At 42.8% G+C, this 14,708-nt stretch overlaps 1 protein-coding gene across 1 annotated transcript; it reads right to left on the minus strand.

Annotated features, from left to right (window-relative positions):
- Window positions 1-528: 528 nt before the first annotated feature.
- On the minus strand, window positions 529-13,656 carry LOC117366874. The gene is made up of 4 exons (XM_033958843.1): window positions 13,645-13,656; window positions 13,206-13,346; window positions 8,849-8,903; window positions 529-1,019 (listed from the first exon to the last, which is right to left on the minus strand). Exons 1-4 carry the CDS (start codon window positions 13,654-13,656, stop codon window positions 529-531), a joined length of 699 nt encoding a protein of 232 aa, XP_033814734.1.
- Window positions 13,657-14,708: the final 1,052 nt, after the last annotated feature.

Here is a 14,708-nt window from a genome sequence, read left to right on the forward strand (position 1 = left end):
GCAGTGACACAGTAAATGACAGCAAATAAAGACCCAGCAAGGTGGCCAGAGCTGCACCACTCCGTGTGGCCCCCAGTCATCCATGCTTAAATACTCAAATATGCTCAACTATCCACCATGCTAACCTGCAGGCATCCAAATATGATGGGGATGATATGTGGTTATAACCAGGACTCCAAGTACAAAGTTTTATAATATCTCTTTGAAAGAGAGGCCAAAAGCAAGATTTGCTCGGTTTAATACTAAGAAAACATTGGTCCAGCTAGTCAGCCTAGTTTAGAAACCCTCAGCACATGATCAAATACACCCCCCCTTCCCCAGAGCTGCTACACAGTACCTTCTGGTAGAGATCATGACAACTTTTAATGATACAAAGCTGCTATGTCACATATAAGATATTTTACCATATTGTAAGCATTATGCTTTTGTATGATAGAGCTTTATTAAAATGAGTTGCCTGTGCGAACGATGAGTGTAAGAATATTCCCCAATTTTCTTTTTTTTTTTTGCAGATGAGCGTCTGCACGCTCAGGTTTCAGATGAGCTGCTTCCCTCTGAGTTCTTCCGCCTGCCTCGGGGCCCCTGCCTGAGCCACATGGGACCCTGGGGCAGCCGCTCACTCGGTCCCATGACCTTAGTTTTATAGGCGAGGCAAGGCATGACCTTGAGCTTCCTGCCTCGCCTGCTGCTTCTTTTCCAAGCCCGTTTTCTCCTACGAGGATTGATGGCGCTGGAAATAGGCTCTGTCTCGCTCTCCGTCCCCGGCGAGCTCCCCGAATCGGACTCCTGCATGTCGATATCAGTGGTGCTGCCGTACCAGGTGCTTTCCTGGGGTCTGCGGGAGCGCAATCGCCGCTTCCTCCTCCTGCTACTCTGGGAACTGGAAGGGGTTGCCATCTCTGTGGAACGGGCTGTAAGGGTGCTGGTCTTCTCTCGTCTCATCAGAATCTTCTCAACATAGCTCCCAGGACCACAGTTCCCACATTTCTCAAGAACAGGGGAAGTTTCAGTGGTGGGAACTATGAAAGACAAAATCAAACATATAAATTAACATGAAAGAAAGTTATCACTAGTTTCAGGCAATGACACTTAGGACTGATACTGCCTCTAAGGGCCGTTATACAGTGCAATGATTGTTTATTAAGCCTTTTAAAATATTTATTCATCACTACAATTAAAAAAAACATTAATGGGTCCTGTTACTAAGGCGCGCTAAATATTAACATGCACTAAACACTACCGCGTCCATTATAGTCTATGGACGCGTTAGCATTTAGCATGCGCTAAAATGGCTAAAAGGACCCCTAAATATGTAAACAATAAAATCAAACTAAATCAAACTAAAGTCAAACTAAAACAATTTAAAATACAGTAGCACAATAGTAAACATCAATATAATATGCTTTACTGTTAATGGACCCCATGTTAGCTTGAAAATTTTTATATTCCCTAACGATTCTGCAATCATTTTTTCATATCTAATCTAATCCTTAGGTTTGTCTACCGCATTATCTCCACGTTCGTAGAGCTCGACGCGGTTTACAGTAGGAGAAATAGGAAGGAACTACAACAGAGGGTTAGAGGTAGAAGTGCTATCTCCTCCTCTCCCTATTGGCTAAGGCTCTTAACATTTGCATCTCCTCTTCCCATAGGCTAAGGCTCTTTCCACCTGCATTGTGATGTCATAGAGCTTTATGGTTATAGAAAAAGAGAAACATGATGGCAGATAAAGGACAAATGGCCTATCCAATCTGCCCATCCGCAGCATCCGCTATCTAATCTAATCTAATCTAATCCTTAGGTTTGTAGACCGCATCATCTCCACGTTCGTAGAGCTCGACGCGGTTTACAGTAGGAGAAATAGGAAGGAACTACAACAGAGGGTTAGAGGTAGAAGTGAGAAGAAAATTTAGAGGACTTGGGATGCCAAGATAAGAGTTTCCTTGATTCCTAAGTTGGAGGGAGACTTACATTTTTTGAGAAAAGCCAGGTTTTCAGATGTTTGCGGAAAACTTGGAGAGAGCTCAAGTTCCGAAGAGGGGAGGTAAGGTTGTTCCAGAGCTCAGTGATTTTGAAGTGGAGGGAGGTCTGTATATCAAGCATAAATTTGCCCACCAGAATGTAAAGTTAAGACGGTCCCAATTTTTCCAGTTACGCATGATCAACTGTACCTGTCATAATTAGGAACAATCGACCTTTATTTATATTTATCTAACGGATCCCTGATATGCAACACAGTTCCACAAATAAGATAAAGGGATTTTAGATTCTAAAATGATATACGTCTTTTGTTGATCTATTGTAGATTTGATTTTTATTGATATATTATGTGCACATCCAGGGGGAGGGAGGGAGGGAGGGTGGATTTATTTTTAAATGATTCTCTGAATTCTTGTAAAATTAATGTATTGGATTATTTATTAGTGCTTATTATCTCTTATGGATATGAAATGTATATCATAATGAGCTTTTTGAAGATTTGATTATTAAATTAAAAATTTATAATAGTTATGGGATAGAGTAGGGGGAGGGATATAGATTGATTTGTTTCTTGAAAGAATATTAAGTGATGTCTTAAATATAAAATGTATTTAATTTGTTTTGCACTTATTGAAAATATTGAAAATGAATAAAGAATTTAAAAAAAATATATATATATATGCTTTACTGTTTCTGATTAGAACAGAAAGAGCCTAAGGACCTGGAGGTCTTAATTTGATTTCTCTCTTCCCCACAAGTAGTGTGACTTTGAATATGCTACAGGTTGTAGGAAAAAGGTACAGAGTATCTGCATATGAAAGCTCAATTTACATAAAACATGGAGACTGGAATTCAGAAGTCCAGGTCAGGATATTCTCAGTTCTAGCAGTATTTTACAAAAGGCTATGCCCAAGACAGAGCCTTTTGTAAAATACATAAAAACATGAGGGCAGAAAAAGACCAAATGGCCTAGCCTCAGTAAAGAGTGGATCACCTCAGCATTTTCCACATGTAACATCTGAGTGCCGACACACGCCACTGGTCCCATTTTACAAACCAATATATCTAAGTGCTGCCAATTAAGTAGTCAAGTGAGGGAAGGGGGGGAAGGGAGGTGGAGGTAGTAGGGGGGTTGATATGGGTCATATGGAAATATATTTTGGAGGAATGATAGAAATATGTATGAAAATATTTTAATTGTGAATCTTTTTGAAATGAAATCTATTTGTATTATATTATATTTAATTATTTCCTTCAATAAAATGTTATAAATTAAGTAGTCAAGCTGAAATTTCTATTTTTAACTTCTCATTGTGTAAAGCCCTGGGAAAAATGAGCATTTTAAATAAAAAATCTGTGCATACCTCCAAGCTGCTGCAAAACCCCAAGGGGAAATTATTGAAAACATAGATTGTGTTTCCTATGTAAGGGGGGAATATATGTGTAGACATTTGGCCCACTCAAGGCCTGCCTATGCCATGCTCTCTAGAAATTCCTGCATCCTGATCTCACATGTAAATGCGGCTTTCTGAAATACCATTTACAGGTGTATTCAATCTACAAGTCAAACTAGAGGTCTATCTGCGCACTGTTGATATTAGACTTACAAATAAAAGTTGTTCCTATCTGTGTGTTCCCTAAATTCCTCCTGGCTAAATGAAAGGATTTTCACGGGACAGACATCCAGAAGAATTAATAAAAGGATCAAAGATGCAAAATTGGTCCTTGGCTTACATTTTGTGGGGTTTGAATAGCAGACAATGGTAATTAATTATTACCAGAGCTATTCCTATCACAGGAATGCAGGGTGGGTTTATACCCTTGGGGCAGGATTATTATTATTATTTAAAAGTGCAGACAGAAACTGATGACAGCAGATAGTGGTTTAGGATCAGGGGAAGTCCTATGGAGACTGGAGCAATTTAAAGAGAGCATGCTGTGGTCTGCAGGAGTCACAAGCTTACGACAGGACAGTAGCGGCAGACTTGGATAGGACCACAGGGACCACCCATTAAGAGCAGAGCAACCAAGGTACCAGTTCCAAGAGGGAGGTTTTAGGTTAGTCCTGGATTTCTGAAAGCCTTATTCTGATGCATTATGGGACCCGCAGCAGTGATTTTACTAGATGGAATCAGGAAACTACAAATCCCACACTGCTAAGGGATGCAAGTTCATAACTAGGACTGGCCTAAAATTCCCAGTCCTGAAAATGAATTCAAAAGCAGCTAAATCTGAGGCATTGAAGGGCAGAGTCAGGTTAAGTGCTAATATTCAGCTTCTCACCGCATAAGTAAATTGAGTCAAATAAATAGCAATCCTATCTTTAAATCTAATCTAATCTAAGGCTTGGCTTTATATACTGAGTCATCATTCTAAGAAAGCTCGACTCAGTTTACAATAGTTAACTTAACAAAAAAAAAAACCATAAGGAATAATGACACAATTTCAAGAAAATTAATTTTCAAATTGTTTAGCAAATAAAGTGGTTTTTAAAGATTTATGAAAAATTTGAAGTGAACCAGAACTCCTTAAAAGAAGCAGAAGATCATTCCAAAGTTGAGAAAATTTAAAAATCAAAAATTGACTAAAAATCTTGACTCCTTTAGTCCATTTCCTGGAAGGAAGGGATAACGTAAATTGTTGAATGCCTCTTGCAAAAGAGAATCTGTAGACATTCCAAGATTTATGTTTATTCAAGTTTTGCTATACTGCCTTTACTAACTTGCAGGTCAAAGCGGTGTACAATTCTAAAGTTGTTGAAGACAAGAAAAAGAACTGTATGTTTTAAATCTACTACTTAGTAACTTCACTGCACGCCTCCTAGTCCTAGTATTTTTGGAAAGAGTAAACAAACGATTCACATCTACCCTTTCCACTCCACTCAGTATTTTATAGATCTCTATCATATCACCCCTGAGCCATCCAGTAGCGTACCTAGGGTATGTGGCACCCGGGGCCCATCATTTTTTGACACCCCCCCCCCCCATGTAAAAAAATATTTTTTGTAATGACCATGAAACGGAATAAATGGTCAGAATAGAAACAGGCAGTGAAAATTTTCTTATATTCCAAACATAACATAACATAAATTATGTCTGAATTGTCATGACATGAGAAGTACATATGGAGTAGTTGCAGGTGATGCTTGGGACAGTTCTGATTGTGTTAGTTCGGTTTTATGTGTTTTTTGAATAGAAGGGTTTTTATTTCTTTTTGAAGGTTTTGCAGTATGTGGTCGATGTCAATTGGTTGTAGGGTTGGGGGTCGAGTGTTGCAGCTCGAATGGCTAGGAGGTTGTCGAACAGTTTTTTTTCTTTTGACGTTTTTGGTTGGAGGGTGTGTGAATGGTGCGTGAGTTCTCCTATGTCTGTTTGAAGTGGATTGAATTATTTAGCTGAAGAAATTAGTTACCCCCTCATCCCACACACATTAATTCTCTTCCATTTTTGTTCCCATTATAAAAAACACTGATAAGTTCCCAGAAAAAAAATACATTAAAATAAGAAGTGAAAACAAAGGCCCCTACAGATGAGAACATAACATAAGAATAGCCTAACTGGGTCAGACCAATGGTCCATCATGCCCAGTAGCCCATTCTCATGGTAGCCAATCCAGGACACTAATACCTGGTCAAAACCCAAAGAGTAGCAACATTCCATGCTACCGATCCAGGGCAAGCAGACACTTCCCTCATGTCTTAATAACAGATTATGGACTTTTCCTCCAGGAATTTGTCCAAATCTTTCTTAAAACCAGCTACACTATCTGCTTTTACCATAACTTCTGGCCACTTCATTTTTAAGTTTAGATCTTTCCTTTCAAACAGAGACCTTGCTAGATGTCAAATACAGCACAAGGTAACTTCACATGGACTTAGCTGTGCAGGAAATGTGAATCTCCTCATACACCCACCATATAGTGCAAAAATGTGCAAAGGTCTGTTTTTTTCTTTCGATCACTATATAGCCTAATGCCACACAAGCAGCGCTGTTACAAACATATTCTGTAGGTCAATGCTAAAGATAACAAAGTTTCCTTCCTTGGACCAGAAGGAGATACTGATAAACCACTGGAAGAGATCCCAACACAACACCCAAAGACCCACTCAGTGTGTGAACCAGTTGAGTGGAGTGGACTAACTGGGGGGTGGAAATGGGCCCGGAGTTTGCTCAGCAGAATTTCCCAGACCACCTCTTCCTCTCAACACATTGACACGCTGCCACCACCACCACTAGAAACACCTCACTGGGTAGGCCAGCTATGCTATAAACTTTATAAAACACATTATATATATTTTCTTATAAAGCACATATTTTAACTGAACTCTCTGACATCCTCAGCCTTTCCATTCACAAAAATAGAAGGAAGAAAAGTTCCCATTTCCTGCTGTTTCATGTCCCCGGCCTATACAATATTTTTTTTCTGCAGACCCTTCAAAAGTCTGACCAAATCCTCGTTTCACTTGCATTATAAAGTACTGAGGATGCCATCTCTCCCCAATCCCAGGTCCTAAAGTCTAAGACAGTAGCGCAAACTAATGCTGCCAGATTAAGGAAAAAAAATTTCGATTCGATTCAGCCTATTGAATTGGTTTTTCAATTCGATTTTCCTGCCCAGTTGGGTGATTTTTTTCAAAACTCCTGGTGGGTTTTATAGCTTTTTCACCCCCTTTGGCTTCTCCTAACCACACTGGCGCTGTGGTGTAAATAAAATAAAGAAACAAAAAGGACTTTTCCTCTCTCTGTTAAATCCTAGCTCACGTTTGCAGTCCAACACCAGCTCTGTCAGGATACACATTTCAAATCTGACATATTATAATCACAAAACAGAAAATAAGATTAATTTTTCTACCTTTTGTTGTCTGGTTATATTTCAAATCTTGTTGGTCCAAGGCTCTGGTTTTCTTCTGATAACTTGCTTGCCAGGGTCTCCTTCTTTCTTCTTTCTGCGTGCTAACCATCCATCTGCCAACTCTGTCCTCCCTTTCCATTTCCCTTCCCTCCCCAGGAAGTCTGGTATCTTTCCTTTTTTTCATCTCCCTCCACAGATCCACCTTTTCTTAACTACCCTTTCATTCGGCATCTCTCCCTCCTTCCCCACCACCCCAGAGTCCACCATCTCTCCCTTTCTTTTCCCAATTACCCTCCTATCCAGTATCTCTATCCCTCCTCCACACCATCCCTTGTGTCCAATTTCTCTCCCTTTCAGTTCCTTCCCTCCCTAAATCCCATGGTCCATCATTTCTCTCCCTCTCCTCTATTTTCAGACCCATTATTTCTTCACCCCCCCCCCCCCATAGTTTGGCATATACACGTCTCTTTGAACACCCCCTTCCCTCCGTGTACTTCTAAACCAGGGTCCCCCCCAAAGGCCTGTCCCCCCTTAAAGGTCTGCCTGTCCCCCCCTTGAAGGCCTGCACCCCCCTTGAAGGCCTGTCCCACCCCCTTGTAGGCCTGTCCCCCCCTTGAAGGCCTGTCCTTCCCCCTTGTAGGCCTGCCCCCCCACCTTGAAGACCTGCCTGCCTGTCCCCCCCTTGAAGGCCTGTCCCCCCCCCGAAGGCTGCACCCCCTGAAGACCTGTCCCCCCTTGAAGGCCTGTCCCCCCCCCTTGTAGGCCTGTCCCCCCCTTGAAGGCCTGTCCCCCCCTTGAAGGCCTGCACCCCCCCCGAAGTCCTGCACCCCCCCTGAAGGCCTGTCCCATCCCCTTGTAGGCCTGCCCACCCCCTTGTAGACCTGTCCCCCCTTGTAGACCTGTTCCCCCTTGAAGGCCTGCCTGCCCCCCCCCCGAAGGCCTGTCCCCCCCCCTTGAAGGCCTGCCTGCCTGTTACCCCCCTCCCCCTTGAATGCCTGCCTGCCTGCCCACTCGCCCCACCCCGAAGGACCGCTCGTCCCCCTGGCCTCCCCGCACCACCTATGAAGCAGCACTACCTATGCTCCCGGCCTTGCCGTTCAGTCCCCACCACCACCACCACCCCCGAAGGACCGCTCGCCCCACTGACCTTCCTGCACCACCTATGAAGCAGCCACAGCAGGATCGCGACGTCAGCTATCCCTGCGCTGCTTAGGCGCTGCTTCCTGCGCCGCGTTCCCGCCCCTCCTCTGATGTCAGAGGAGGGGGCGGGACTGCGGCGCAGGAAGCAGCGCCCAAGCAGCTCAGGGATAGCTGACCTCGCAATCCTGCTGCTTGCTGCTTCACAGGTGGTGCAGGAAGGTCAGTGGGGCGAGCGGTCCTTCGGGGGTGTGGGGGGACTGAACGGCCAGGCCGGGAGCACCCCTTCAGGGCTGGCACCCAGGGCGGACCGCCCCTCCTGCCCCCCCCCCCTTGGTACGCCACTGGAGCCATCTATTCTCCCAGCTGAAGAGCTGTAGCTGCTTTAGCCTTTCCTCATAGGGAAGTTGTCCATCCATTTTATCATTTTCGTTGCTCTTCCCTATACCTTTACTAATTCCGCTATATCTTTTATTGAGGTGCGGTCGTACCATAGAGTGATACATGGGCATTATAACATTTTCATCTTTGGCTGGTAACTGACTCAGGGCCCCTTTTACAAAGCCATGGTAGTGATTCCCACGTGTCAAATGAGATGCAGCTCATTCAATTCCTATGGGTTGCGTCGCATTTGCCACTCTTGGACTCGCTGCCACAAATTTATAAAAGGGGCCCTTAGTTCCTGTGTGTGCATTTCTGTATGACATTTTTTAACTTGCTTCAGTACTGGTGATGGAGGCAGAATATAAAGTGTAATAAATCAAATAAAATCTCAAATCGTTTCCTATTTAGGGTGCATCAGTTCTCCATCTCCTTCATATGTTTTAGCCACACTCGCTTATCTTCAGTGGTCTTTGGCTCAGGCTAGTCTGCCGCTTACCTGCAAAGCATATCTTCTCTTTTTCTTTCATGACATTTTGAAAATATTTTGAGATCTGTGGAGCAAAAACCATATCTGGATTACATTAGTCACAAGATGTTAGAAAACATTTTCTGTTGGATATGACAATGATTTTGCAGTATTAATTAATCAAGTATACAACTTTCAACCTCACCTGAGTGAAGAGAAGATTAGGTACTTACCTCAATAATCTTCTTTATGGAAAAAGGATATATGAGTCCTGACAATAGGTGGTATTCCTATACTCGCATGATGATTGCAGAAGGATGAAATTTACATTCTTCTGCTCTGCCTCCTTCTCCAGTGCTGTAGAGCCCCCTTCAGTTTGTACCAAAGCAATTGAACAGCACTAAAATAGATAAATAAGAACATAAGAATAGCCTTATTGGGTCAGACCAATGGTCCCTCAAGCCCAGTAGCCCGTTCTCACAGTGGCCAATCCAGGTCACTAGTACCTGGCCAAAACCCAAGGAGTAGCAATATTCCATGCTACCGATACAGGGCAAGCAGTGGCTTCCCCTATGTCTTTCTCAATAACAGACTATGGAGGGGGAACAGGGAGTCTCCCTGCTAAAAGCTTTCTGTTCTGCTCTGTATGAAATAATTAATGAGGTTAAACAACACTGTAAACAACTTAGCGGAATGTGATAATTCATCATGGCCATCTCATTGCAGCTGCGCTGAATCAGTCATGATGAATCATCCTAGACCCTCTGGCAGCGGCAACGTTCAAATTGTCCTATTCTGGCAGCAGCAGAAAATACTTTTTGGAGGAGATAGGGAGGGTAGAGCAACAGTCCCATTCTGGCAATAGTGCAGCTCAGTAGAATTTGGGGGGCTATGAGGGAATCACCCCCCAAACAAAATATGTTTTGAAGGAGAGGGAAGGGTAGAATGTGGACAGGGAGGAGAGGGTGTGGGGTGTGTGGCATCGCCCCTCCCAAATAAAATGCTGAATCGCATGGACATCGGGTGGACAGGGAGAGTGAACCTCTCTTTTGCCTGCAATTCGTCCGCCTATCTGCAGGACAGGAACCATGCATTGCAGCTGATTCAGCGCTAAAATGGCCACAATGAAATGGCCACGCTGAATTGTCCTAGACCCACAACTTGGGTGGAATGAACAGATACCACTCATCAAAATACAACCAGCTTTAAACTTATGGAGCTTGTAGATTCTCACGTATCACTTTTTTTTTTTGTTTGTTTTAATAATCCAACTGACAAGAGAAAATCTCCAGCTCTGGACACATGTTTGTCTAAACAGTAGGCAAGTGAACCCCAGACTGACAGGACAGGGTGTCAGGACTCATGTACTTTTTCCAGAAAGAAGATTATCAAGGTAAGTACCTAATCTTCCCTTCTGATGCAAAGGACATTTGATTCCTGACAATAGATTATGTACCAAAGCCATCTCCTGAGTCTAGGGCAGGATAGGTGAGCCTGCCCTTAACACCGAGAACCCATATGTGGTATCCTCTCACACTGCTACATCCACCCTATAAACGTTCGTAAATGTATAGAGAGTGGACCTTGTAGCTACTCTACAAATCTCATGAGGGATTGCCCTCATCTCCACCCACAATAACATCACACCTCCATGATTGTCCAGACCTTTCCAGATACCATCTGCCCCTTAAAGGGGAGACTGCTTAAGGTGGCTTTAAAGGCCGAATTTCCTGCCCATTGTCGGATCCAAAGTATTCTGCTGGCAGAGATGGAATAAGTTGAGATCTTGTTCAATTCTGATAATGTCATATAGGGCACACAGTCAATCCCTGCCATGACTAATTGTGGGTACACCTGCGGGTACACCTTGTCATCCATGCTTGTGGTATGATGGACTCTGGTATGACAGGCCACAATAAAGGCTGTTGAGGCCACCTTAAATCCCAAGGCAAAGCTTCAAACTGACATTTGAGGACCACATCCACTCGGTGGAATTTTTAAGGCAGATGGAGGCTTTTATTCAAAATTGTGGAAATCCAAGATGGCCACCATGATAGCATGGCTGCTACAATTAGCCTGGGAAAACTCACCTAAGGGTCAAAAAATTCTAGGAAGGGGTTATTGGAGATGGGAGTCCCTAAAAACACCCCCAGAAATCCTCAAAACCAGCAAATTCAGAACCTCCCCCCCAATTTTCCCATAGACTTCAATAGGCATTACTCATTGTCTACACTGAGTTAATCTGCTGCAGTTGTCACAGAAGCTGGAAATGGAGAAAATACTGCTTCTTTTGCTCAGCAAACCAGTCCACGTGCTGGGATCTTTGGGCTGCCAGTCAGATTAAAGCCTGATTGAGACCTCAACCCCTACAGATCCACATGCGAGCAGGAGGAATAACATAAATAGCCGGCACTTGTTAAGCCCTGCTGGACTGAAACCAGGGCCAAACAGCCTGTGCTCAAGCACCTGAAATCAGAATGTGAACCAGCTTCAAAAGGAACAGACCCCAAGCTCTACAAGATCCAGTTCAGGCCAGCCAGACAGGAACCCCGAGGGTTACTTTGCCAGCTACAGATGTCTGACCTAGAGTCTGGGTCTTCTCCCAAGCAGCGCTGCCCCAGGGTCACCAGGGACCTCTCCAGCACTGAAAAGCCTCAAACTAGGATAACCCCCCCAAAAAATAATAAAAATATCAGAGAAGATCTGAATCACACCTCAACTTGCTTGCAGAAGGTAAAAACTGAAGGGATCTCTACTACAGCACTGGAGGAGGTGGAGATGAAGAATGTAAATTTCATCCTTCTGCAATCAACTCGCGGGTATGAGAATATCACCTATTGTCAAGACTCGTATGTCCTTTGTATCAGAAAGAATCCTTGTAAATTATAATTGAGAGCGTTCACAGACTGATAAGAACTGAGACAGAGCACTAAGAAGCTCAGGAGCAAAGTTGGCCCTGTATAAGATGCATGTGAATATCATTCCTCCTATATATAAAAAAAAATTGCAACGCACTGTTTGTAGATCTGCCGGCTAAAAGTTATAAGACTCTAAAATGTACAAAATGCAGTTGCCCAGCTTTTGACCAGTTGAGGGCTGTATAGTCATAGTACACTTATTCTTCTCTCCTTACATTGGCTCCCAGTTCAGAAGCACTGTTCTTTTCAACTATTAGTCCTAGCATTTAAATTTTTTTTCTGGGATGGTACCAAGCTATTTGGGGGGGGGGGGGGGGAGTCAGTTTATTGAGTCATGCCTTCTCAGAGTGAGAGACATTTTTCTCTTCCCTCTGTTAAAACTCTGAGGCTTGAATGTGCTCGCTCCCATGCTTACTTGTTCTATAGTGCTTCGATAGAATAGAATTCCAGTGTCTTGTAAATTGATTGATGACTTAGGGCCTCTTTTATGAAGCCCGATAGCACAGGCTGACGTGTTAAATGCTTAGACACTCACAGGGATTGAATGGACGTCGGAGCATTTGCTGCGTGGCACTTGCTTGCACCGCTTTGTAAAAAGGGGGGGCCTTAAAGGGTGTTTTGAAGACTTCTTAAAACCTTTTTGTTTCATTGATTTTTAGAGGGTTATTATAATTTCTAAGATGACAAGGGTACCATTAGTTTTGTATAAGATTTATATTTTATGTTAATTATGTTATTATATTATTTTAAATGTATGATCTGTTCATTATTGTTTGCTTATTCATTATTGTGTATGTAATTGTGTAACAGAATCTGGGCATTATTGAGCAGCGAGCTTAATAGAAACATGATGGCAGATAAAGGCCAAATGGTCCATCCAGTCAGCCCATCCACAGTAACCATTATCTCTTTCTCTCTCTAAGAGATCCCACATACCTAAATAAACAACAAATATGGAAGTTTTTACTATACTGTAGTGTCCCCCAGTCTGCTCTTGAGTCTTATTCTCACCAGTGAAGCCAGGAAAGAGAGTGAGAGGGAAAGGAAGGTATGCTAGGGGCTGGGGAGGGAAGCTTGGGAAGATGAGATGCCCAAGGAAAGGAGAAGATGGTGATGCTTGCAGGCTGGAAGAAAAGTTTATAGTGTACTATGAAAAGGTGAACCTAGTGCTGGGTTTGTGTTGCAGCAAACACCAAAGATGACTGCTCTGGTTGATCACTCATCTTGATCTGACTCCCTTCCTTCCCCAGTTTTTTTCCGAATGCTCTCCAGTTTTTTTAATATATTTGTTTTGTAGTCTTTCCTTTCCACTTAGAAACTCACATAAAGTTCTCCCTCCTGCAACAACAGAAAGGTCGGTAAGGATTGTTAATGAAGTTACATACATCTTTCGACAGTCTGATCCCTTGTCTTTATCCCTTAAGCCATCCTCCTTTTCTTCTTAGTTCAGTTCCCAGAGAGCACATTACCTGGAGATAGGCATGATGGAGGAGTGTGCAGACACAGTAGAGAAGCAGAAGGCTTCCCACAAACACACACGAGTCTTGCTTTTCCCAAGTAAGCTTACTGTCTTCCAGGTCAACAGCAGGGACATTCATATAATCCATCCCCTGGGGAAAAAAAGCAGAAGAATACCCAAGAGAAGGAAGGGCAATCAAGTCATCTATGCTCAATAAAAACATCAATGCCTAATTTCATAGACTGCGGGAATATTATTTTATATAGCCAGTGGGTTGCCTAGGTGAAATGTGCAACTGTGACATCTTAGAGCAATGACATCAGACCATAAACCATGACGACACTTGTAAACAAAGTCTCCTGGTACAACCAGAGAAGGTTTAGGATTAAGATTGCCATAAATAGATCTAGATTCACTCTATGGGGTTGAGCCAATCCTGCATGACTCACACTCCCCTGCATGACTCAATCTATGGGGTTGATTAACACTGCATGACTCCCCCCCCCCAAGAATATGAATAAAACAGTACATACCTGTCTCTAGAACAGCAGCATCTGGTATGGGAAAGGTTAGTAGGGCATCACACAGGTGTCTTAAATAGCCTGGTAGATGGGCTAATAAGCCTTAGAAAGGAGGACACAGGCCCATAGGACATTCTAACCACTACATTTATGAGAGTGTGAGTCCAGCAAAATTCATCAAACTCCTACTATACTGAAGTGCCACCTGCAGCCATAAGGACTATTGGGGTAGTAGACAGGTGGGTATAGTAGGTTTTGGGAGAGTTTTGAGCTCTCTGGGGAGAATGGGTTATAAAACCGAATAAATCCTGCAAATGCATTCATTTCAATCTTGTCCACTTGATACAGTAACTACAAACAATCTCTTATGTGAGTTTCTCAGGTGACTCATTTATGGAATTTGCTACTGATGACAATCCAAAACAAAGTGAGTTTTTAAAATATATTTTTGAAGTGTAGAATCAGTATTAATTTTTAATGTTTAATATGCAGTCTGAACAAGCAGGTCAAGGCGGTTTACAAAATTTAGTAGTTTGTGTAAGCTTGAAATCTTTTGGTGGCTCTCAGAGCTTTCTCATATTCACACTGTGGCTCTTTACATGAAAAAGGTTGGAGACCACTGCTCTAGTCTAGGACAGTGTTTCTCATCTCAGACCTGGAGTACTCCCTTGCCAGTCAGTTTTCTGGATGTCCACAATGAATGTGCAAAAACTTGATTTGCATACATTGTCTCCATTATATGCTAATTTTTCATACAAATTGATTATGGATATCCAGAAAATCTGACTGGCAAAGGGGTACTCCAGGACTGAGTTGAGAAACACTGTCTAGGACATCACAGGAGAGTAGGTTAGGCTAATTTGTGAGAGACTTAAGCAACAAGGTAGTTTACAAAAGCTCATTTAAAACTATAAATATTTAGAAGAATTCCTTAAAGACAGGAAAGGAAAAAATATACAGTAGCAACAAAACAAACAAAGAAGCTAGACCCA

The sequence above is a fragment of the Geotrypetes seraphini genome, chromosome 9 (assembly GCF_902459505.1).
Source record: "Geotrypetes seraphini chromosome 9, aGeoSer1.1, whole genome shotgun sequence".
Classification (NCBI taxonomy): Eukaryota; Metazoa; Chordata; class Amphibia; order Gymnophiona; family Dermophiidae; genus Geotrypetes; species Geotrypetes seraphini.